Below are 22,960 nucleotides of genomic sequence, written 5' to 3'. Positions count from 1 at the left end.
CTTGAGGGAGTGACCTGGGTTAGGTTAGAATCCAGTTGTGCCCAGGAAGGTACGGGGTGGGGGGGTCTGGGGCAGGGCTGCCATCCTGAAGTCCACTCCATCAGGGCTGGGGTCACAGCCTTCCTGGAAAGGCTGCTGAACATCCTGTACCTCCTCCCAGTATGTGCAAACCTGCTTCTCTCTGCTTTGAGGCCACAAGGTGACACTGCGGAGGGGATGACACTGCCAAGCCTGTCGAGCTGGACAGCTGGGAGGGGTCAGTGGGCCAGCTCACCCCTGTTCAAGGCACCCCAGTGTGCTCCGCCCTTTGAGGCCAGACCAGATGGCCAAGTGGGGCGTCCCCTAGGTCTTGGATCAGAGCCGGGGAGGGTCCTCAGAGGACGAGGGGTCATGCCAGCTGGTGGGAACGCTGGCTCGGAGTGCAGACTGCAGGGTGAGGAGTGCACGGCCGTAAGGCAGCATTGTGTGCATGGTCTCAGGGCCAGTGGCTGGCTGGTGGGGGGTCCAGGGCTCCACCCAGGCCTCTGCTTGAGGAGCTTTGCAGGGGCCATGGGGCTGGAAGGCGGCTGGGGTGACGGGAGCGCCTTGCCAGCCCTTTTTCCGACAGCTGCTGCTACTTTCTTTGGACCTTTTGGTCACCTCGGCCTCTCCCCAGGACTGCGACCAACATGCTGGAGCCCTGGCGAGCTGGGTCCCGTCGCTGGGCACTGAGGACAGACCTGGCCCAGGGAAAGCTGGCCCGAGGGGTCTCCCTGCTGCTCCCACCCCAGCCCCATGTGGCCGCCCCTACTTCTCTGCTCCGAGACGGCATCACCTCTCTCAAGTCGTGTCCTCCAGCCTGTCAGTAACTATCTCGGGGCCAGATGTGGGTGATGGAGAGGGTGAGGGTGCTGAACTGGGCCCAGGATCCCTGGCAGGTGGGCAAGAGTCAAAGAGAGATTGAACAAGGGAAGGGGAGGAAGGAGGTTGGGGTGAGTGCGGGAGAAAAACAGACCTGGACAGAGAGAAGGGAGCATGACCCCAGTGACCACCCACCTGCTCTGGGGTCCTGGGCAAGTCACGCCCTCTCTGAGCCCCTATTTCCTCCTCTGTAAACGGGAATGGGAGTTCCTGCCCACGGGCTCGTGGAGAGGGTCCAGGAGGAAGGAACATGATCAGTGCCCAGTGCCTGGTGGTGGTGGAGGAAGTGACGCCATCAGTGCCTGGCGGGGAGGGCGCACAGGTTCTGTTCCAGGGAGCATCTTGGGGAGCCCCTGGGAACCCGCAGGTAGGGACCATTCTGGCTTTTGGATTCTTGAAATTGAACTGCAGTGCATTTTTGTTTCCTTTCTTTCCTGCATAGGCTGAAAACACTAAATCGGGAGGGGTGGTGTTGCCTCCCCCAGGAGGGAAGCCAGAACCCCCCTGAGCCGGAGCTTGATTGAATGGGTGGGGCGAGGGCAAACAGTTCCAGGTGGGCTGGGTTGAGGGGCCTAATGAGGGGAGGGACCTGGGGACATAGGTGAGGGGTCTCCCATCATTCATTCATTCGTTCGTTCGAGGAACCCAATGCACAGCAGAGAGAGCTGGGGCTTGAGAGATGTGGGCTGAACCCTGGCTCGGCCACCGAGCCTCAGTTGCCCACCTAGGACCTGGGAAGCATGAGATGCCCCTCCCAGTGAGGGAAGGTGAACTCCAGGACTCCTGTAAGTGATAATGGTGGAGCTGAGTTCTGCTGGGTCCCGCTGGGTCTGGATGATTCTGGAGGGGAGGTCAGGGTTAGCATCTCCGTGGCATTTTGCGGTTTACTGAGAACCCTCCCACTTGCTGTTTTTCATTTGTTCCTCTCAGTGACCTATGAGGTCGGCGGGACTGCATTATGGTTCCACTTGGCAGATGAGAACACTGGAGCTCAGGGAAGCCCTGGGATTTCCTCCCTCCCAGTCTTGGACTTGGCCCCAGGTTGGCCTTTCCTGGGAGCTGCCACCACCATCCCTGAGCTGGGAGAGGGTGGTTGGAGGATGCTTGGAAGAGATTATTGTAGTGCAAATGTGAATGCTGAAATGTTTTCCATTAAAAATCAGTGGGTGGGGGGCTTCCCTGGTGGCGCAGTGGTTGAGAATCCGCCTACCGATGCAGGGGACACGGGTTTGTGCCCTGGTCCGGGAAGATCCCACATGCCGCGGAGCGCCTGGGCCTGTGAGCCGTGGCCGCTGGGCCTGCATGTCCGGAGCCTGTGCTCCGCAACGGGAGAGGCCACAGCAGTGGGAGGCCCACGTACCGCAAAAAAAAAAAAAAAAAATCAGTGGGTGGGGGCTGCCTTTGTGGGGCGAACACCTGGGGAGCGTTGTGTGTGTGTGTGTGTGTGTGTGTGTGTGTATGGGGGCGGGGGGCTGGCCTGCTAGAGGAGAAGGTGACCCTGCAGAGCCACCTTGGGACTTTCCACATGGCCCCTGGGATCCCCCATGACTCCACCAGGCAGGTGGGGGAACCTGGCTTCATGCAGGAATCACGGGACTCCAGAGGGTCAGGGTCGGATGTGGAAGGAACTGTCCTGACTTGACTCCCAGGGGCAGCCTCAGGTAGAGAGGGACCTGAGTGCAGATTGAAAACAGAGTTGGGGAGGGAGGGGAATCCCACGGCGGGGGAGGGGAGGGGAGACTTGAGGAGGAGTTAATGGCCAGGAATACAAGTGGAGTCGATCTAAACGGAGAAATAGAATCCACAATTAATTGGGTGCATTTGCTGAAACTGGGACAGGATGAAAATATTGTGGTTTGAAATATAAACTAAGCCAGGAGCTAGTTTATAAGTTGTGTGTGTGTGTGTGTGTGTGTGTGTGTGTGTGTGTGTGTGTGTGTGTGTGTGTGTGTGTGTGTGTCCTTGCCACCCAGGCCTCCTGGTGGAGGGGACCATGGGCCTGGCAGGGGCCACAGCCAAGGGGGGTCCTGGGCCCTTCCTGTGGGTCTGGTGGACCAGGTGGGGGCCATCCTGGTACTGCACTGAGGAAGCTGAGGCGTGGGTGCAGGGCTGCAGGGCCGCCTGGGAGAGCTGAGTCAGCACCCTGGGAAACCCATGGTCAGCAGCAGGACAGAACCTGATTCCTGCGTCCCAGCTTTGAGTCAGTGCACCGTCGGGTCACGCTGTCCCACTGTGTGCGCTGTTGGTGGAGGTGAGAGACCAGGAGAGGCCACACCCACATCCTGCAGCCCGGATCCGAGCTCCTGCCCCCTCCCCTCCACTGGGGACTTGGGCCAGTTACTCTCGCCTTCTTATTTCGATTTGCTCCTCCATACAATGGGATGACCGTCCTCCCTGCTAGACCCGAGTCTTCAGTGGTGGAGGCTGGTCCCGCTGTGAATGTGTGATCCTGACACCCACACACAGTAGGCACTTAGAGGCTCCCGTGCACGAGGGATGGAAAAGGCTTCTCGGAGCAGCTTACATAGCGTGGCAGGTGGAAGGCCCACGTTCAAATCCCAGCCCTGCTCCTCCCAAGCGCTTGACCTTGGGCAAGTTACCTGTCCCCTCTGAGCCTCGGTTTCCCCGCATGTGAGGATTTAACGGGGGAAGAGGTGTCTCCATTTCACAGCCGAGGACACTGAAGGTTGGGGTTCCAGCTCTCGGGTGGGGTGGGGGTACTGAGGCGCCTTGGCGGATGTGGGATGTTCAGCTGTGCCCATGCCCTCCGTGTGTGTCCAGCTGGGCCATCCTGCCCAAGTCCAGGCCAGCCTTGGCCCAGCAGTGGTGGAGCCACCCAGGCTCAGCTTGCGATCCAGATGGTGAGGCCTCGTGGGAGGAAGGAAGGGGAACGTGTTGCCCAGAGAGGGCCCGGCAGGGGCCAGGTGACACCGTGGACCCCTTTCCACCACTTTTAGGCCTCCCCTGACCCCTATTCCGTCTCCCTGTAAGCAGCAGGAGTGTCTTCCAGCTTTTAGATGCTCCAGAAGTGTCCAGAGCTGCAGCATGGGCTGGCCAGGAGCCGACCTCCTGGGGTCTGGGGCTGGGCGTCCACCCCAGGCCATGCCCTGCACTGCTCTTTTCTGCTCTCCTCCTTTGGCACATTGCTGTGATTTTGTGTTTTTTTTTAAAAAGGAAGTGGGTAACTCTGACTGCCAGCTCAGCTTTCCCTTACTGTTGAACTGTGTTTCTCCTGGGAAAGCGGGCCCTGGGGGAGGAAAGGGACAGGTGGGTGTGAGCAACCTCTGCAGCAGGCCCAGACGGTGAGCTGGCACTGGCTGTGATTTCTGGGGTCCAGGGCCCTCTTTGTGGGTGGGTGTGGGGAGTCTCTGCTACCCCTCCGTGTCCACACTGCCTCAGCTCTTCTCAGGGAGGGACGTGGGTCAGACCCTGAAGACCTCCTTAGCAAGATAGACTCCAGGGCTGATGCTCTGTCCCAACCCTGGGAAGTCAGAGATGGAAGGGCCTTTTGCGCTCACTTGGTCCTTACCTCCCGCCTTTCAGGGTAGAGGTGGGACCCTGGGTGGGGACCTGCCCAGACCTCTGGCGGCCCCTGCATTGTCCCCTGTGGTCTCTCCGGGCTGGCAGGGGGAGGCCCCAGCTCCTGTCCACCGTGTGCTGATTTCCTGCATCTGCTGGGCTGGGAGGACCAGTGCCTCCCCCTCAGTCCCCTCCCTGCCCACAGTATTTCTCTACCCCGCCGCAGCCCAAGACCAGTTGTGCAGGGTTAGCAGGAGGAAGCCTGGGAAAGCCCCTCTTGCCCGCTGACAGTCAGCGCCTCTGCCAGGGGCGGGGCCACCACCGGACTCCCACTCTGGGCCCCTCTTGTTTCCCGCACCCTGGTCTTCGCCCTTGCTCTGACTGTGCTCCCCTCCAGCCCCTCCCAGCCCCGTCACAGCCTTCCCCCAGCCCCTGCTCTAGTGGAAAGCAGTGGCACTGGCCCTGGCCCCCTCTTCTGCTCTGGGGCCCTGTACCAGTGAGTCCCCAGCCTTTGATTCTGCATCTGCAAAGTGGGGGGTCCTCACAGGTAGTGGCAACTTGGAAGCAGGCCAGGGCTGTGTTAGGGGAGCCCTTAGGACAGCTCTGGGGCAGCCGAGGGCCTGGGAGGGACCACAGGGCCGGGTGGGGAGAGGTGGGGCGAGGGGGGAGGGAGCCGGCCCTCCCCCGTGCTGTGTTGTGGGCAGGGCATGTGTCTGCACTTGGCAGGACTGGGTGGAGCTATTTAAAGCTGACTCTGGGCATCAACTCCTTTGAGTGACAAAAATAACAACAATAACCAAAATAAAAGCACTAACATGCTGGGAAAAAATACCACATGTCTTATGCCCTTTAGGTACTCTTTAATAGTTCCAGGTCCACAGATGTGGCCATGGAGGATTCCGAGTGGTAAAATGAATGAATAGCCTGGTTGCACGTTGAGGCCAAACAGACATAGGCAAAGGGCTGAGGGCATTCAGAGGAATGAGTGAAGCCTTGTGCCTGGGGTGGGGGTCAGGGAAGGCTGCCTGGAGGAGGTGATGTGAAGGGCCGGCTTGGCCTGGCGTCAGTAGGGAAGTGGTTTCCCGATGAATATCGTGGAGGTGGCCGTGGTCCTGCCCCGTCAGACCTTTGCTTGGCCCCAGGCAGGTGGGTGGAGGCGAGACCTTCACCTCCCCTGGCCTGGCTCTGGCTCTGTGCTCTGCTGAGTTGGGGGCTGGGCTCGTGCTTTGCTGCTTCTCCACACAGGCTGTTCCCCCAGGGAGCCCAGCAAGCAGCTGATGAGGGGCTGGTGGGAGGTGGCTGGGCTGGAGGGGCAGATTCCACCCCTCTGCTGATGGCCGGCGTCGTGGCGCCTGGGGCTGAGAATAGCACCCACACTCGCATGGAGGGGACAGGTGGGCCGGTGGTGGCTGGGATGGGTGGAGCTGATGTCTCAGAACAGGTGGTGTGGAGGGCTGGGCGCAGGGCGGGGCTGTGCGCGTCCTCTGCCGGCCCCACCCAGCACGGAAGCAAGTGGCCGGCGGGTGACCTTGTGGCTGGGAGCCCTGCCTGACCCCTCTGTAGAGTGGGCGGCATCCTGGGCTCAGCGCTGGTATGTCAGATAGCAAGGCCCATCAGGGCTGCTTGTGGGTCGTCAGAGGCCAGTACTCTGAGCCGCTGTTTGGGCTCCAGGGGGCCTTTACCAGTTTACCCTTTTACCGGGGGTCAGGGTAATGGTGGTGGGGCTGGCAGGGCCCCTGCAGAGCCAGGGGGAGGAGGCTGCTGAGGGCGGTGGGACCAGGAACGGGAGGTGGGCTGGCTGCCGTGCAATGCTGTGTGTAATCCCGAGTGAGTCATGGCGAGCAGGTGCTTGGGGCGCCAGGCACCAGGCACAGGAAAGGGATGTGTGGGCCGGAGGGGTGGTGGAGGTGAGGGAACGAGGTGGGAGCGGCTGCTAGAGCTTTCTGGCTTGGGTGGGAGGAATCCCAGGTCGACATAGGGGTAAAGGGACAGGGGGAAGCCAGCCCCTGCTCTGTGCTGGACCCTCTTAGCCTCACAGCCCCACTTCATCCTTATACCCCCTTGAGGTCTTGGCTGGGTTTGCTGATGGGGCTCAGGGCTCAGAAAGGTGAGCCCTGGCCCCCTGGCCCCGCCTACCTGCCTTCCGACACCTCTGGGGACCTCAGACTCACTGTGACCCCCAGGAGTCCCCACCTCGGGTGATTCAGGCTCCTTCCCTCTTGTCGCTCAAACCTGGCGTCCCCCTCAGTTTTCTCCCTGTCCCCCCATCCTTGAGCACTTCTCGCCATTTCCTGTCTTGGCCCTAAACCATCATTGCCTCTCACCTGGGTCACTGTAGTCAGCCAAGTGGGCTCCCTGCTCCAGCCTGCTCTGCAGTCTGTTCCCACACAGCTGCCTGGGCACAGCTCTCCAGAGCCTCCTACCCCCGCTGGAGTTTCAAAGCCCTGCGGCCTGGCCCTGGCTGCCAAGGCAGTTTGTGCAGTGGTTGGAGGGTCTAGCCTCTGGAGCCAGGCTCGGGCTTTGGATCCTAACCACCCCGCTGGCTGGCTGTGTGACCCTGGGGAGTTTTTAAGGCAGTGCCTCAGTTTCCATGTCTGCAAAGTGGGGATAATAATAGTACTTCCTTCCATGCGAAGGGCTTGGCACCTGTGTGCAGGGCATCTTCCTCCTACACCTGCCCTCTTGCCCTCTTTCATACTCTGGCCTGCTCTTCCCACCCCAGGGCCTTTGCACTTGCTGTGCCCTCGCTCCTTCATCAGGTCACAGAGGTCACGTCCCTGAGCCCCGCCCTCTCCGTGCCCTGCTGTGTGTTTGTTCAGAGACTTCCATCGCCACTGGACACGCCTCCCCCTTGGAGCACCCGGCCCTTCCAGAAGCCCTCCTACCCACATGGAGGCCTGCTTCTGGTTCTGGTTCTGTGGACCTCCAGGAATGGGCTCAGACTGGCGGGTGGTTCCTGAGGAGAGGGGAGCCAGTCATGACCAGGCCTGGGCCCCCTCCTGTGCCCCCTTGGGGCTCCAGGGCACCCCATGTGGGCTGACCCCCTCCCAGGTCCTCCCTGCGAGGAAAGGGGCTCCTTTAGAGCCATTTTGTGTGGGAACCAATGGCCAGGTTCAGATTCTAGCTCCTGTTTACTTAGCCCTGAGACCAGGGGCATTAGGCCTCAAGTTCTGGTGTTTTTTTCTTTCTACAACATATTTTTATTAATTTACTGCCTGATAGTTATCTATAATACCTTTTTTTTTTTTTTTGGCCACACTGCGTGGCATGAGGGATCTTAGCTCCCCGACTAGGGATGGAACCCAGGGCCCCTGCAGTGGAAGCGTGGAGCCCTAACCACTGGACCGCCAGGGAAGTCCCAGGCCTCAAGTTTCCTCATCTGAATACCTCCCTCTCATGGGATTTAGCGAATGCTTGTAAGGCTCTCCGGACGCCTTTGGATTAGCGGCTGCGTCTGATCTGTGGCTGCCTCCGCCCTGCACAGGCCCAGCCCAGCCCCGCCCCTCCCAGCACCCCCCAACCCCTTCCCCATCCCAACTTTGGCCCCTGCTGCCTCTGCTCCCCGGTGCTCTGTTCTGGGCTGTTCCAGCCTCCTGCACCCACCGCAGCCCACCCTAGCTCCCTCTGGGGTCAGGGTGGCCCTGCTCTGGCTTCTGGCCACTGGCTTATCTGCTGAACAGGCTGGAATTTCAGGCTTCCAGGGAGGGGAGGGGAGAGAGGAGAGGAGGGCAGGGTTTCTTGGCTGGAATCATCTGGAAACTCCTTACCTGGGAGTAAGTAAACTGGTTTCGACCAGACTGTCGTATTTCAAGGCGCTGTTGTGGGTCTGACATACATGGCGGCCAAGTGTTTGTGTACCAGTTAAGGACGTAAAAAAAGAAAACCAAACATCACTTTTCACTCTCGCCAGTCTTTCTAAAGGAAAGGAAGAATCACTAAAAGAGGAAGGAGATAATTTTAGAGTGACAGTTTCCCAAGAAAGGCCCGTTGGCTTCCTTAGTCGGTCAGCCGTTCTTACCAGGGCCCACAGGAAAGGATCATGAGTCTCTGTGGACTGGTGTCAGGGGATAGCGACTTCCAGAACATGAGGACTTGGGAAGAAAAATAGGTCACCAAGTGGGGTGAGGCCCTGGCGCTTCAGGGAGGCTTGGGAGGGGAACCTGGAAATGTTTTTCAGTTTTGTATTTCATTGCAAAAATGTTTGCAAACTTTGCATTCTAATACACAATCTGTGCCGCTTATGTCCCAAAAGTGGTTTCTTTACCAGTCAAATCTTTGGAACGCTGCAAGGTGGAGCAGGAATCTTTTGTAGTAAACAGACACGCTTCCTGTTACCCCCAGGCGGCTCTGTATCCCTGTTTATGGATCACAAGTTGAGGGATTTCCCTGGCGGTCCAGTGGTTAGGACTCCGGTCCAGTGGTTAGGACTCCGAGCTTTCACTGCCCTGAGGGCCCGGGTTCAATCACTGGTTGGGGAACTAAGATCCCTGCAAGCCCAGTGGTGCGGCCAAAAGAAAAAAAAAAAAGAATCACAAGTTGGGTTTCGGTTTTGAAATCCATCAGGTTCGGGGTCCTGGCTCTGCCACTCATTAGCTGAGTGACCTCTCTGAGCCTGTTTCTTCATCTGTAACATGGGACCGACAGTCACACCTTGGGATGTCCTGGTGATATGAGCCCACCTGTAAGGCAGTGTCAGGGGTGGTGGGCCCCCCTCAAGTTGGGTCCTTGGCCAGGGCTCCCTGGGGTCATGCCTTGCACTATGATCTTTGTGGAGCTTCGAAGGAGGGGCAGATGCAGTCCATGGGGAGCTTGGCTGGGCGGGTGCATGGCTGGGAGATGACATCCGATGGTGAGGGGTACCCCCCCCCCGGGTGTGAGCTGAGCTCACAGACTTCCCCTGAAAGGAAGGCGGGTGGCAGCCTCTCCTGTCACCTCCTCCAGCCAGCCTGGGGTGACGGAGGTGCCGAGCAAAGATGCGGGCACAGAGGAACCGGGGAAGGGGGCTGTCTCTTGGGGGCAGCCCTGCGTGTGTGCCGGGCTGGGGAGAGGGAGCTGGAGTTGGGACGCCCTCTCCTGAGATCCGCCGGCCCTGGAGCCTGGCTTGCCCCCCTGGGAGACTGTTGCTTTCCCTTTCTCTGGTTTTCTCCCCAGCTCCCTTCTGCATTCCGGATTCTTCTTCCACACCGTCTCCTGGCCTCCACTCTGCTTCTTGCCTGGCTCTGTGGCCTCCGTGTGTTTCCTGCCACCTTCCTCCTGTGTCCGGAGACGACTGAAGGGCTGGGGCAGGAGCCGTGTCCGGGAGCGTGTGTGGGGCTGTGTGCAGACGCATGGGCGAGCACCGGCACGCGGACACGCGAGTGTGCACACGGGCCTGCGTTGGGGGGCATTCTTGCCTGCCGGGGTTGGAATGCTGTTCCTGGCTCTTGCCCAAGGCTGGCGTTTTAACATTTATCTTTCTTAAAAAGTCATCGCCTGTTGGGGAAGTCGTCAGGCTGGGCCTGATGTACGGCCAGCCTGGCACCGCGGGAGGGCTGAGGAGTGCTGTTGGAGGGCCCTTGCCATGTGTTCTGGAAGCCTTGTGCTCTGGACCGGCTTTCCGGGCCCTGGGCTCTGCTCCCAGGCAGGAGCCTGAGCCGCTCCCCACCGCTGCCGGTCACAGCCGGGCCAGGGAGGCCAGACCCCTCATTCTAGCCGCTCTCTGCCTGGTGCCCACCCAACGCCAGGGTGCAGCGGCCGCTCTGGGGCTGTAGCCGTGTCACACTGGCCAGCAGATCGCCAGCCTTGGGCGTGAGCACTGTGGTTCTGGAGGCAGAGGTGCCTGATGCGTCTGCGTGAGTGAGTTCACGGGCCCTCGGCGGGAGAGGCAGCCTTGGTGTAGTCACCGGCCAGCCGGGGGCAGGGGCTGCAGCCCAGGAGCGGCAGCCAGGGAAAAGGACCCAGGAGTCAGGAGCCCTGGGTCCAGTCCTGGCCGGCCCACAGTCTCCTTGATACAGACCGGGGTTCTTGGCCTTCCGCAAGCAATAGAAACTGACTAGGGGCCAGACCAGAAATTCAGGCAAGGCTTTACGGGCCCTCCCCCCACCCCCCTCCGCTGCAGCTGGTGGGAGCGAGAACACACAACAGCTTCCCTTGCTCGCTTGCTTCCTGAGGGGGGAGAGCTTGTTCCTTATATGGGGTGAGGGTAGAGGTGTGTCCAGGGGTCTGGCCGGAGGAGTGGCTGAGGTGCTTTGCCCTCCCCCTTGGTGGTGCTGTATGCAGGGGGCATGCGCAGTACCCTGCTTTTCTCCCGACCCCCTGCTTTTGCGTCGGGCTCTTCAAAAGTGGCAGCTGGATTTTTTGGTCTCTTTGTATCTTTTGTCCATAATTTTGCCCCAACTGTGCATGCACGCAGTTACTTTTAGTCCCATATAATTTCTTTATATTTTGTTGCTCGTGGAGAGGTATGTCCAGGTGGAAGCGTTGCAGCAAAGGGTCCCAGGTCCCAGGCTGTCTCATTCTCATTCATGAAATGGGGGTGCCAAGGCCCACTGGAAGAAGAGGCCCAAGGGGTCCAGACGGCTGCACAGTGCCAAGAAGGGTTCGGCCAGGCCAGCAGGGCATCCCTGGGCTAGGGTCGACTGTCGGAGGAGCCCATCGCCTCTGCACCCCCAGGGCTCAGTCACTGGGTGGTGTGGCCTCGGCCTCGGCAGGGACGGACCCAGTGGGCAGCTGCAGGGCCTTGAGTCTAGCTCACTTTCCACAGCAGACGAGATCTGGGCCACACTTGCTCAGCCACGGGGTCCTGGCTCTGCTCCTTCTTTGCCCTGTGGCCAAATTCCTTCCTTTTCTCATCTCTAAAGTGGTGGTGAGAATACATAGCTCTAGGCCTGGCATAAAGATGAAAAGAAAGACCTAGGAACCGGTCGCCCAGAAGCAGTGAGCACACGTCTCCCCTAAAGGGACCCTGGGCTTCTTGGAGAAATGGCTGATTCTAGGGCCGGGGCAGGGACCCGCTGAGCCTGGAGCATCTCGTAGTGTCAGGAAGCAAGGAAGTGCTCAAAGACTAGTGGAGGCGTGTCCACAGGCTCCCACTGGCAGAATTTAGGAGAGTTTGAGCGTGAAAAAGAATAATGATGGTAATAGACTATAGCACATTGAATGCAAAACGGAGGCAAGAGTCCATAACAATATCCCCATAAAGGCGAGACCAGGGGAAGGACTTCTTTATAGCACGGGAGGTAATATAGAGGAGGTGATAGAAGCCCTCGATAACAGTTGGTTCAGGCAAAGATGAGAGGCACAGAGCTTCTCAGACTTTAATGCACGCAGAGCCCTAGGGGACTTGTTAAAATGCGTCCTCGAATCCAGCAGGTCTGGGGTGGAGCCTGAAATTCTGTATTTCTGCCGGGCTCCCAGAGGGCTGTGATGCCGCTGGTCCGTGGACCCCACTTTGAGTAGTAAAGTATTAAATGGACATAAAGACATCGGGCAAAAAGTTATTGGCCGTGGACAGTCACACAGTGGCGATGTATCGCCTTTCAGATGACTAGTCAATCATCTAGGGACAAGTCATCTCTACGGCAGAGGTCAGGCAAACACTGCCCGACCAAGTGGTCAAGCTCAGCACCGGAAGCAGGGGGCATCCTGAGGTGATGCTGTTGAAGGACACATTACCTCTGTAGTATGCTTGCCAAAACAATGTTTAACCTGGACTTAATCATGAGGGAATGAGCAGATGAATCTGGAGCATAGGGCATGCTCCATGGGACTGGTTTGTGCTCTTAAAAAATGTGTGGCCCAGGGAACCATACTCAGTATTTTGTAATAACCTGAAGGGAAAATGATCTGAAAAAGAATAGATATATATGTATAACTGAATCACTGTGCTGTACACCTGAAACTAACACAACATTGTCAATCAACTGTACTGCAATAAAAAAAATGTCAATATCTTGAAAGAGAAACAAATATGTACAGGGAATAGGTATGTGGGGGAATATTTTAGACTAAAGGAGACAGGAGACATGACAAGAAAAAGCAAAGTGTGTACTAAGTGAAGTAAGTCAGAAAGAGATATCACTTACATGTGGAATCTAAATATGACACAAATGAACATATCTACGGAACAGAAACAGACTCACAGACATAGAGAACAGACTTGTGGTTGCCAGGGTGGAGAGGGGGAGGGATGGATTCGGAGTTTGGGATTAGCAGATGCAAACTATTATATAAAGGAGGGATAAACAAGTTCCTACTGTATAGCACAGGGAACTATATTCGATAGCCTGTGATAAACCATAATGGAAAAGAATATGAAAAAGTATACATATGTATAACTGAATCACTTTGCTGTACAGCAGAAATTAACACAACCTTGTAAGTCAACTATACTTCAATTAAAAAAAAAAGGCAATGTGTGAACTATGAACTGTGTTTGGATCCCAGATCAAAAAACAAATAACCCAGACCTAAGGGAGATTTGGGGGACAACTAGGCATGTTTGTATATGGACGTATATTGGGTAATAGTAATAAGTAAAGAGTAAACATCGGGGGTGCCATGGTACCACGGGGATTTAGGAGAACATTCTTATTCTTGGAAATGTGCCGACGTAAATGTGCCGACGTCGTTAGGGGTGAAGGACTCGGGGTACAGGGTCATGATGTTTGCAGCCTACTTTCCAGTGGTTGGGCTGACGTACAAACAAACGAACTAAACTGTTTCAGTAGAGAGAAAGAGAGAAAAATTGTGGCCTGTGGTAACAATTGGTGAGTTTGGGGAAGGGCAGAGAGCAGTCTGTTGTACTCTTCTTTCAACTTGTTTTGCCATTTATGTGGGTTATATTTCAAACTAGAAGTCAGGAGGGGGCCTATGCAATGTGGCCGTGCCTGGTGGGCTGGGGCTTACCTCTCCCCTCTCCCTCCTTGCTCTGCTGAGGCCCTGCCCACCTGGCTCCTAGGTTACTAGAGGGTTGGGAGGAGTGTGGGGACAGGCGTCCATCACAGGGGGCCCGGTGGGCCCGGGCAGCATCTGAGCTCGAGGACCATGAAGCCAGCCCATCCCGCTGTTTGGAACAGAGGATGGAGCCGTCGGGCAGGAGTCAGGGGGTCACCCCAGGGTGTCGGGGAATGAGCCAGAGACCCTGAGGCTGTGGAAAGTTGGGGCAGAATATCCTGGGAGGGGGCAGCTCCAGCCACCAGGTGGCCTTTGGCCCAATTCTGATGGCCACCTCTTCATTTTTGCCTCTTGGCGTGTCTCCATCCGAATGGGTCCCTGCTGTGTGACCCCTGGGAAAACCTGGCCTTCCACCTGCCCATCTGCCTGTCTGTCTGTGTGCCCCTGCCTGCCCGGGAGCCTCTGTGAGGCTGCAAGGACGTGCATCCTGTCGCTGTGGTCCCCTGACCGCAGGCCCTGCCCGGAGGAGGAAGTGCAGTGGTGAGGCCCAGCCGCCCGGGCGCAGCTCATTCCGTGACCAGCCTCAACTGAGGCCGTGGCCGTGGAGGTGCCGGAGGAGATGATGAGGAAGGTGAAGGCCTGCTGGGGTCTCAGCGGCTGGTTGGTGGGTGCCCGGGGGAGCTGAACGCTCCTCTGTGTGTGTGAGCGTGAGGGCTCCAGGTGCTGGGGGAGGCGGGAGGAGGTCTCCATCTCTGCTGGTCTCTAGAAGGGCTTTTCTAGCCTGGTCCAGAGCCTGGGGACCAGGGCTTCCGTCCTGGGCCCCTGGGCTGGGCTTTTCTTGCCAGCCCTGTGCTGCATGTTCAGATGTGGGCATGTGTCCCACACATGCAGGGGGCGGGCCACGCTCTGGGAGGAGGGAGGGGTCCAAGCGGGACCCCTGGGGTCAGCCGAGGGGTGAGTGCCTGCACGCTTGCTCCCCTGCGCTGTGTTGGCTGGGCTGGGGTGGCTTGGAGGGGGCCAGGTCTGCTGGGTGCCCCTCCTCCAGTCTGGAGCTTGGGAGCAGCCCTGTGCTCACGCCTGACTGTGAGGCCCTAGGCTGTGTGTCCTGATTTGCCTGCCATCTGTCGCGTGGAGCCAAGGACACTTCCCTGTGAGGAGGGGGCCCGTGGTGTCTGTAAAGTGCTGTGCTCGGTGGGCAGTGAGCGATAATTGGTCCCTAGTTCGAACGAGACTGGCCCCGGGTGCCCTTTCTGTTCTTCTGGGTTTGGTGGCCGGGTGTGTGGCACAGCTGGTCTGTCCCCTGGGGCCACTGGCCATCCAGGAGGAGAGGAGGTGGCCTGGCGAGATGGCCCGGACGAGGCCTCTGGGCCGTGAGAGGGGCTGGGGAAGGGGCGCCCCCCTCCCCCTGCAGCACCCCCGCCACAGGAAGCTGTCGCTGAGCCCTGGCACTTAGAGGCACTCAGCCGTGTCCTGTGAGCCTCCTGCCCCAGCCAGGGAGGGGCCACTGGCCCTGGGTCACGGCCCAGCCCGGACAGGCTGACCCAGGGACGCTGTCGGGGAGGTTCGTTCTGCCACCAGCTCCCCTTTTTCTGCCCTGCCCGGGGCTGGTCCTTCCGAGGCTCTCCATACCCTCTGCTATCTAGCTGCACTGAGGATGTGGTGAGAGCAGACGGGGTGGCACCGATAAGCCTTCCTGGACCGCTGGGCTTGGGCTGAGCAACTGCGACCTTGGTGTCATCTGTCGCATCGTCCAAAAGGCTCCCCTTTGTTTATTACAGGGGAGACATGCATGATGAGCGTGTGCTTAGCGTGACACAGGAGAGTCTGGGGCTCCGCTCTCGGCGAGGAGAGGGCTGTGAGCTTGTGTATGTGAGGGCTGGACAGAGCCACCCTGGGGCCTCTGTGGGGGTGGGGACAGATCGGGCATGGCCCAGCGGCTTTTAGCTGGCAGGGTGATCGGGTGCAGTCTGGGCACCCCAGAGGCTGGTCAGAAAGGCCTCTTCCCCAGTGTCTGGGGCGTGGCAGGAGGCCCAGCTATGGAGGGTGGCAAACAGGTAGCCGTCGGTGCTGTGGAGCTGTACTGCAACAAATTTTGTCCTGGTCCCTGGCCTGGGGCAGGAGGTGCCCAGCTTGTTTTTCCCCCAGTAGCCACACTGGGAGCTCCCCCTGAGGACCCAGGCTGTGTGCCCTCCTCCCCTTGTCTGTAAAGTGGGATGGGTACAGTGAGCCATAAACAAGGCCAAGGCCAGCACACACTCACTGGGCGATGCCCTGAGCCTCGACGGTGCCGTGGGTACAGTTACTCCCATGTCAGAGGCAGGCACTGAGGTGTAGCGAGTTAAGCAGTTAGCCTGAGGTCACATGGAGCCGTGCTGGTCACCGCCCTCCACACTGACTCTGCAGGGCTGGGACCCACTGGAGCCAACACACGTTACCCAAGACCAGACCTCAGATTCGTGTGAATGCCAGAGCTCACCCTGATCCTAACAGCCACCTTCATGGTGAGCTCTCTGCGTGTCAGGCTGAGGACTTTCCATACACGACCCTCTCATTTTGCATAACAGGAAACTGAGAAGTGGACTGTTTTGTTCAAGTTCAAGACTCTGATCTCAAAGTTCAAAGCTCAGATGAGAACGAGTTTTGTGTCGACCCTGTGCCCAGCCCTGTAACGGAGCTGGGGACACAGAGAGGGCTGGACACTGTCCTGGCTCTCAGGCTGTGCAGGCTTGGGCAAGGCCAGAGGCAGACACTCAGGCAATGAGGAGAGTTGGTACAGGCCCTAAGTGGTACAGAGTGGGGTGGAGGAGGGAAAGGGCAGGGGCAGCTTCACAGAGGAGGTGTCGCCTGAGCGAGGTTTTGGAGGATGAATAGGAGTCTGCTGTGTGCACATGCATGCCTTCTGTCTGACATCTTGGGATGCCATCTGTCTGGACTGGGAGGGTGGGTTTGTGTCAGGTCCAGCCATCAACTGTGTGAAGGCTGTTCTGAAAGTCTTTTAGGGGATCACCTGTACTTGGGTACCTACTATGGGCCAGGTACAGAGATGTTTTACAGACATGAGCCTTAAGGTGGGCGCTAATGTCCTTTATTAAAAAAAAATTAATTAATTACTTGGTTGCATTGGGTCTTTGTTGCTGTGCACGGGCTTTCTCTAGTTGCGGCGAGCAGGGACTACTCTTCGTTGAGGTGCTCAGGCTTCTCATTGCGGTGACTTCTTTTGTTGCGAAGCACGGGCTCTAGGTGCGCGGGCTTCAGTAGTTGTGGCACGCAGGCTTAGTAGTTGCGGCTCACGGACTCTAGAGCGCAGGCTCAGTAGTTGTGGCACACGGGCTTAGTTGCTCCGCGGCATGTGGGATCTTCCCGGACCAGGGCTCGAACCCATGTCCCCTGCATTGGCAGATGGATTCTTAACAACAGCGCCACCAGGGAAGCCCGCTAACGTCCTTTTTATTTTCCGACAAGGCACTTGAGGTTGAGAGACGTGGTCAGAGTCCCTTTTCTCAGGGTTCTTCTCACCACCTGGTGTAGTCTCACCATGGCTGGCCTCTTTCTCGAGGCCTGAAGCTCTCTCTGGTGGCTTCCGCTGGCTGGGGGAAACCCACAGCTGTGTTGGATGCCTGGGGCCAGGTATACATGTCTGTGTGTACATCGGGGCCTTGGCCTTCTCAGGAGCCCTGATAGCCGGGCGGGCACTGGTGACTCCACTGATGGAGGGCATCTCCTCAGGGAGAAGGAGAGGCAGGGGGTGGACAGGCTCACTTTCCAGTTCTCCTGCCTGATGGTTTGCTCCAGTGGCCCCTGCTGACTTCTGCAGGTTCTTTCCCACCTGGTGGTCCATTTCTTTCTCTGGAGGTGGCGGGGCTGTGGGGTGGGCATTGATGGGGTGAGTCACCTACCTGTGCTCAGTGTCGAGTGGGCTGGGCATCCCCACAGCTCCACCCTGTTCCCATGGGGCCAGCCGGATGTGGCTGCCAGGGGAATGGGGAGCCTGTGGATTGAGGGAAGCGCCCGTTTTCTTTCTTTTACTTTCTTCTTCTTTTTAAAAATCTTTTCTTGGCCACACTGTGCGGCATGTGGGATCTTAGTTCCCTGACCAGGGATCGAACCTGCGCTCCCGCCATGCATTGGAAGCGCAGAGTCTTAACCACGGGACTGCCAGGGAATTCCCAAGTGCCTGTTTTCCTGCGCGTGGTTTTGCTTGTCTCCTCTCAGTCCCTTGTCGGCCCTTGGCATCCAGCTGCACTTCACCCATGGAGTGTCCTGACTGCTGTAGCACAAAGTTGTTGGCGGGCTGCCCCCCAGTGTGCGCCGCTGCCCCCGCACCCGCCACTCTCGCCTTTCCTCTCCATCCTTTGCGACCTTTAGTCATCTCGAGCGACTTGAAATTCCCTGGTAACGGACCTCATCTTTCTGGTCCTCCTCGCCTTTGCTGCAAGCTCTCCCCTCCTTCTGAGCTGCCCCTTCCCCCTGGAAGTCTTCCTTGATTGCCCGACCTGGATAGGATCTCCAACCTGGGCTCCCGCAGACTCATGTACCTCCCTCTCTCTTGGGACTGGGCACACGTCTGAATGATTTGCTGACCCAGCAGAGATGAACAGGGCTGGGCACAGAGCGGGCGTTTGGCAAGAGATGGCCGAATGCATTGCATGATGAGAGAGAGGGTCTGAGAGCTGACTGGCCTCGCCCTGGCTCCTGGGCAGCTGGGAGAGGGGGAGCGGGGCAGCACAGGCCATCCTAGGGTCAGTCAGGGGTGGGAAGGGTCCAGGCTGTGTTCTGGGACTGGGCATCCCTCGGTCTAGGACCCTGGCCTGACATTCCAGCCCCATCTGGTACTCATCCCTGCCAGGGGCCCACCTGTTTGTCTCCTCCACCTGCCACCCTCACCCACTACCACCTGCTTACTTGTTATTCTTGTTGGGTCTTGGCCGCCGTCTCTGCCGACCATCGTCGCGGTGTTTTCCTTTTTGCTTGCCTGCCCAGGCCTGTGGAGGGGCGTCTTTGCCTCCCTCTTCCTGTACCCCCATCTCATGTTTTTCTCTGCTGTCTTCCCATTGCCCTCACCCTTCCTTGCTTCTTTATTGTCGCTCTCTCTCTCTGCCCATAGAGAACTCTGGGATTGGAGGGACAGAAGCTGGGAGAACCTGGTGGGCCAGGGCTTCCTCTCAGGCTCCTGGTCCGGCTCCCTCTTTTTCTAGATCTTTCCCCCCTCTCTCGGCCTTGGGTCTCTCTCTCTCTCTCTCTCTGCCTTTACCCACCCACCTCCCCATCTGTGTCCTCAATGCCCTCTCTGCTGACACAGCTGAGAAGGGACAGCTGTGACTCACAGAGGGGCGAGTCTGCCTCTGGGATTTGGGGAGTAGAGTGTGTGGCCGTGAGCCCACGTGTGTGTGCACTTGTGTGCCTGTGTGTGTGAATGCACGTGTGCCAGTGTGAGTGCCAGGGGTGGGAGGGAGTCTAGATATGGGCTAGAATGGGTCATAACTGAAACTCTGGTCAGATTGGGAGCTGACTCCCAGGGACCGCAAGAGCCTGACGCCCAGCCACCCTCCCTGCCCTCCTGGTCCTGGGGCGGTCACTTCCCTGCCCCTCCGTCTGGTATTTATGAGCCTTGGGCCCAGGAAAAGGAGTCATGTGGGGAGGTGGGGCTGCCCCTACTGGCCCCCTCATGTTCAGCTGCCAGGGTTGGGGGGGAGCACCCAGGGGTGCAGTGTAAGTTCAGCTAGGAGGGGCGCCCGACCCCTCATACTGCTGTTTCGGTTACTACAGCAAGTCTGTCCTAAGTTCCTCCTCTTGACTGATGGGTGAGCCCTGTGTAGAGGATGAAGAGGGTCTCAGTCCTGCCCTTGGGGGTCCCAGCAGCCACAAGACCTCTGATGGTCCCGGTGCCCTGGGCTGGGTGATGTTGGCCATGGGCCTCCCAGACCCGACCCTGGCTGGGGTGGGGAGGGGTCTGCGGTATTGGTGACAGGGCCCTCTTGGTTTGGCCACTTCCCTTCTCAGAGTAACACACTTTCTTTCCCCCTCTGCCTCGGCAGGTCCTCCAGAAACTGGGGAAGGCGGATGAGACAAAGGATGAGCAGTTTGAACAGTGCGTCCAGAATTTCAACAAGCAGCTGGTGAGTGTGGGTGGCCCTTGGCCTCAGGGAGCTTGTGAAAATGGAACTGCGGCTGCCAGGTGGAAAATGTCAAGAGCTGAATTTGTGGGCTAGGGGAACTTGAGAAGAGCGTCAGTGTGGGCTGGCGAGGTCACGGAAGACTTCTTGGAAGAGGGAGCATCGGCCCTGGGTGTGGACCGTGGGGGAGAGGAAGGAGGGGCAGGGGTATACCTTAGGTCCTTGGTAACACTTCAGGTTGGGGTGGGAGCTGGCGTTAGATTGTGCCCAGGCTCTGGGAAACCTTGAATGTCAAGGCAAGTGGGATCTCTAGAAGCTTCTTGTGAGGAGAGTGGTAGCTGCAGGGTTTAAGGCGGGAGCAGAGCAGATTGGCTTAGGTTTGGGCACCTCGATCAAAGTGTCGACCGTGCCTGGCTGAGTGGCAAGCTCCAGGCCTGGCCATTTGTAGATGGCTTGTGGGTGCCTGTAACGACCCTGTAAGGCAGCTGGTGTCACTGTGCCCCTTTCACAGATGAAGCAGTTGAGGCTCAGAGAAGTTGGGTGATTTGCCCAAGGCCATCCAGCTTTGGGAGTGGATTCAGACCCATACTTGTCTGATTCCAAAAACTGCAAGGGACTTGAAGGGCATCCTTAGCAATTCCTTTTACAGGCCAGGGGCCGGTGACAGGAGGGCCTTAATTATGTTGGCAGCCTGGGGGCAGTGGTTAGATCCAAGGGAGGACTTCCTGACCAAAGGGCTCTAAATACCCAGACTGGGTTGTACCCGAGACCTTCCCCGCTCAGGTCTGCTAAGTCTAGAATAAGCTACTTTGGTGGCTGTGTCTGAGTGTAGTAGAAGAGGGGAATGAAATGACCCTGGCAAGTGTCCCCTCACTGGGCAGGGCCAAGGAGGCAGGGAGAGAGAGCTGGGCCACGGCTCTGTGGCTTCTGCAGACCAGCCCCAGTGAGTGACAGAGGGGGATGGGGGCCAGAGGAGGCCACAGGAATGGGCATGGCTGTGGGGAGTGAGGTCAGGGTCTCAGCTCTGCTAGGAAAGGGGCCAGGTGGGCCTAGACAGGGGCTGGGAGGGCCCAGGCCTCTTCCTGCTTGTCCACACCTGACGCCTCAGAAAGCACGGGAGGTACCCACCACAGCCTCTGCGGCTGGAATGGAACCTCTGGCGGAAGGGGCCTCCTCTGGAAAACTCTTGACAGCCCGCTGGCCAAGGGCTGGGAGCAGCTGGGAGAGGGCCGAAGAGCATGCTGGGAGAGGGCAGGGGTGCATGCTGGGAGAGGGCCGAGGAGCATGCTGGGAGAGGGCAGGGGTGCATGCTGGGAGAGGGCAGGGGAGGAGCTGGGAGAGGGTCGGGGAGCCTGCTGGGAGAGGGCAGGGGTGCATGCTGGGAGAGGGCAGGGGAGCAGCTGAAAGAGGGTAGGGGTGCATGCTGGGAGAGGGCCGGGAGCATGTTGGGAGAGGGCAGGGGAACAGCTGGGAGAGGGCAGGGGTGCATGCTGGGAGAGGGCAGGGGAGCAGCTGGGAGAGGGCCGGGGAGCCTGCTGGGAGAGGGCCGGGGTGCCAGCTGGGAAAGGGCCCAGGACCAAGTCTACCCTCACCTGCCAGAGAAGCTGAACTGAGGGGTTCCCCAGAAAGGGCTGGGAGCCCCCATGGCTGCTTGTCCCCCAGGCCAGGAACGTTTCAAGGCCCAGAACAGAGACGTCTGCTGGCTGTGTGGCTCTGTGTGAGCCCTTGCCCCTTGGGCCTCACGTCTCTCACTTGCAAAATAGAGGTTTGGACAAGAACCCTGAGGTTCCCTCTGGGTCGCTGGCTCTGGGCAAGGAGTCACCCACTGATCTTTGCCCAGAGGGGCTGGGGAGTGAGGCCAGGGCTAAAGATAGCCAGTGCTGGTGGCTCCCTGGCTGTGGACATGGGCGGTCATTTGAGCTGGTGCTCTGCCCTCAGGCTGGGTGGGGTGGTCGCCTTCTCAGGGGCCAAGGGTGGAAGCAGGGCGGGCAAATTGAAGGTCTCGTTTGAGGCTTGGGGTAACCCTCCCGTAGGAGTTAGGGCAGCTGGGCAGTTCTGGATTTGATGGGTGTGTGGAGATGACTAGGACCTGGGGGTGGGGTTCAGGATTTACAAAGGTGTGAGGGTCACTATTCTCAGGGGAGCTGCAGGGCTTGGCGGGGGGCGGGGGCGGGCGGCTTGGGAAAGGCCAGGTGAAGCTTGAGCACAGGGAACCCTGCTTTTCACCTGGGAACACCAGGCCTGGTGGGCCAGCCCTAGCTGAGTTCAGGATGGCAGGGAGTTTGGGCTTCAAGGAAGTGAATCTCCCACCCCTTCCTATGGGGGTGGGTCCTAGGAGAGGGTGTCGGTCACCTTGCTGTCACCTGCTCTCACAGGGACCCAGTTTACATAGCTCCTCTGGGCCTGCTCAGTGCTAGTTGCGACATCCCTGCCCCTGCGTCCCGTCCCTGCACTGTGAAACCCTGGAGGGCCCACTCACACTCCCGCCCACCTGAGTGCTTCAAACCCAGCTCAGGCCCTCCCGGAAGCCATCCTGGGTCCTCCAGGTGGCCCAAGCTCTTTATCCTAGGAGCCACCTGGACCTTGCACCCCAGGGCTCATCATTGCTGTGTAGCTGTCACTGAGGTGGGGCGGGTCTGATTCCTTCTCATCCCCCAGGATCCACCCAGGCCTCTGCTCCAAGGGGGCATTGCTGGCTATCTGTCGTTTGAAGCTCCTGTGGCATTGATTGCAGAGGGGCAAGAGTCAGCTGGAGCCAGAGAGGTCCATGCGGGGGAGGACTTCCCTGCCCCCTGGATTCCCTGGGAAGATGGGGGCTGACGTCAGGGAGGCAGGGAGAGCCTCTGGAGGGAGGTTCGGGGGACATGGGCTGCCTGCTGGCCGCCCCATGGAGCCGCCCCTGCCGTCGGTCCCAGGCTGTGGTGCCCTTCCGAGACTCCCAAGTGCGGAGCCAGGAGAGCAGGCTGAGGGGCAGGGGCTCCAGGACTTTATCCTTCCCCAGCTGCTCTGCAGGGCGTTTGTTAGCGCCCAGGAGCCTCCGCCGAGTTGTTTGTCAGAGCCAGCGTGGAGGGGAGGTGGCTTGGGCGCCCGCCTGAGGAGACAGCTGGCTGGGGGCCCCGGGGCGGGGGGCGTCGACCCTGGGCCCAGCTGCAGTTGGCACAGGGCGGGCCTTGCACATCTGTACCCAGCGTGCCTGCTCACAGCGTGGCCTTGTTTGGGAAGCACAAGGGGCCCTGGTACGGCCTGAAGCCTGGGCAAGCGTGGCAACCCCCCCGCCCCCGCCCACGGGCGACCCCTTTCTCAGGGTGCATTGGAGACAGACGCTGGGGGACTCTGGGGAGGGGAGCGAGGTGATGGAGGCTAAGCTGGGTCTGGAAGGTTCTGTGACATCAGATGAACACAATAACATCACATCACAAACATACTCGAGTCTTCATCTCTACCACCACAGCACTGAGTTGTGAAGACTGGGGGCGGGTGCATCAAGGCTGCATCAGGAATGGGGTGGACCCTTCCTCGTTCCCCCGTCCCATGGGGTCCACATGCGATCCCTG

At 58.8% G+C, this 22,960-nt stretch overlaps 1 protein-coding gene across 12 annotated transcripts in view; it reads left to right on the top strand.

The window, feature by feature from the left end:
- BIN1 (bridging integrator 1) overlaps nucleotides 1–22,960 on the top strand; it is a 55,661-nt gene that overhangs the window by 9,177 nt on the left and 23,524 nt on the right. For all 12 annotated transcript variants that reach the window (XM_060016958.1, XM_060016962.1, XM_060016956.1 and 9 more), the window contains exon 2: nucleotides 19,329–19,409. In XM_060016958.1, coding sequence (XP_059872941.1) covers nucleotides 19,329–19,409 — 81 coding nt within the window. The remainder of the gene's footprint in view (nucleotides 1–19,328; nucleotides 19,410–22,960) is intronic.

The sequence above is a fragment of the Delphinus delphis genome, chromosome 7 (genome assembly GCF_949987515.2).
Source record: "Delphinus delphis chromosome 7, mDelDel1.2, whole genome shotgun sequence".
NCBI lineage: Eukaryota > Metazoa > Chordata > Mammalia > Artiodactyla > Delphinidae > Delphinus > Delphinus delphis.
Note: the sequence above shows the minus strand (reverse complement) of the source record. Positions and strands in the feature narration are given on the sequence as shown.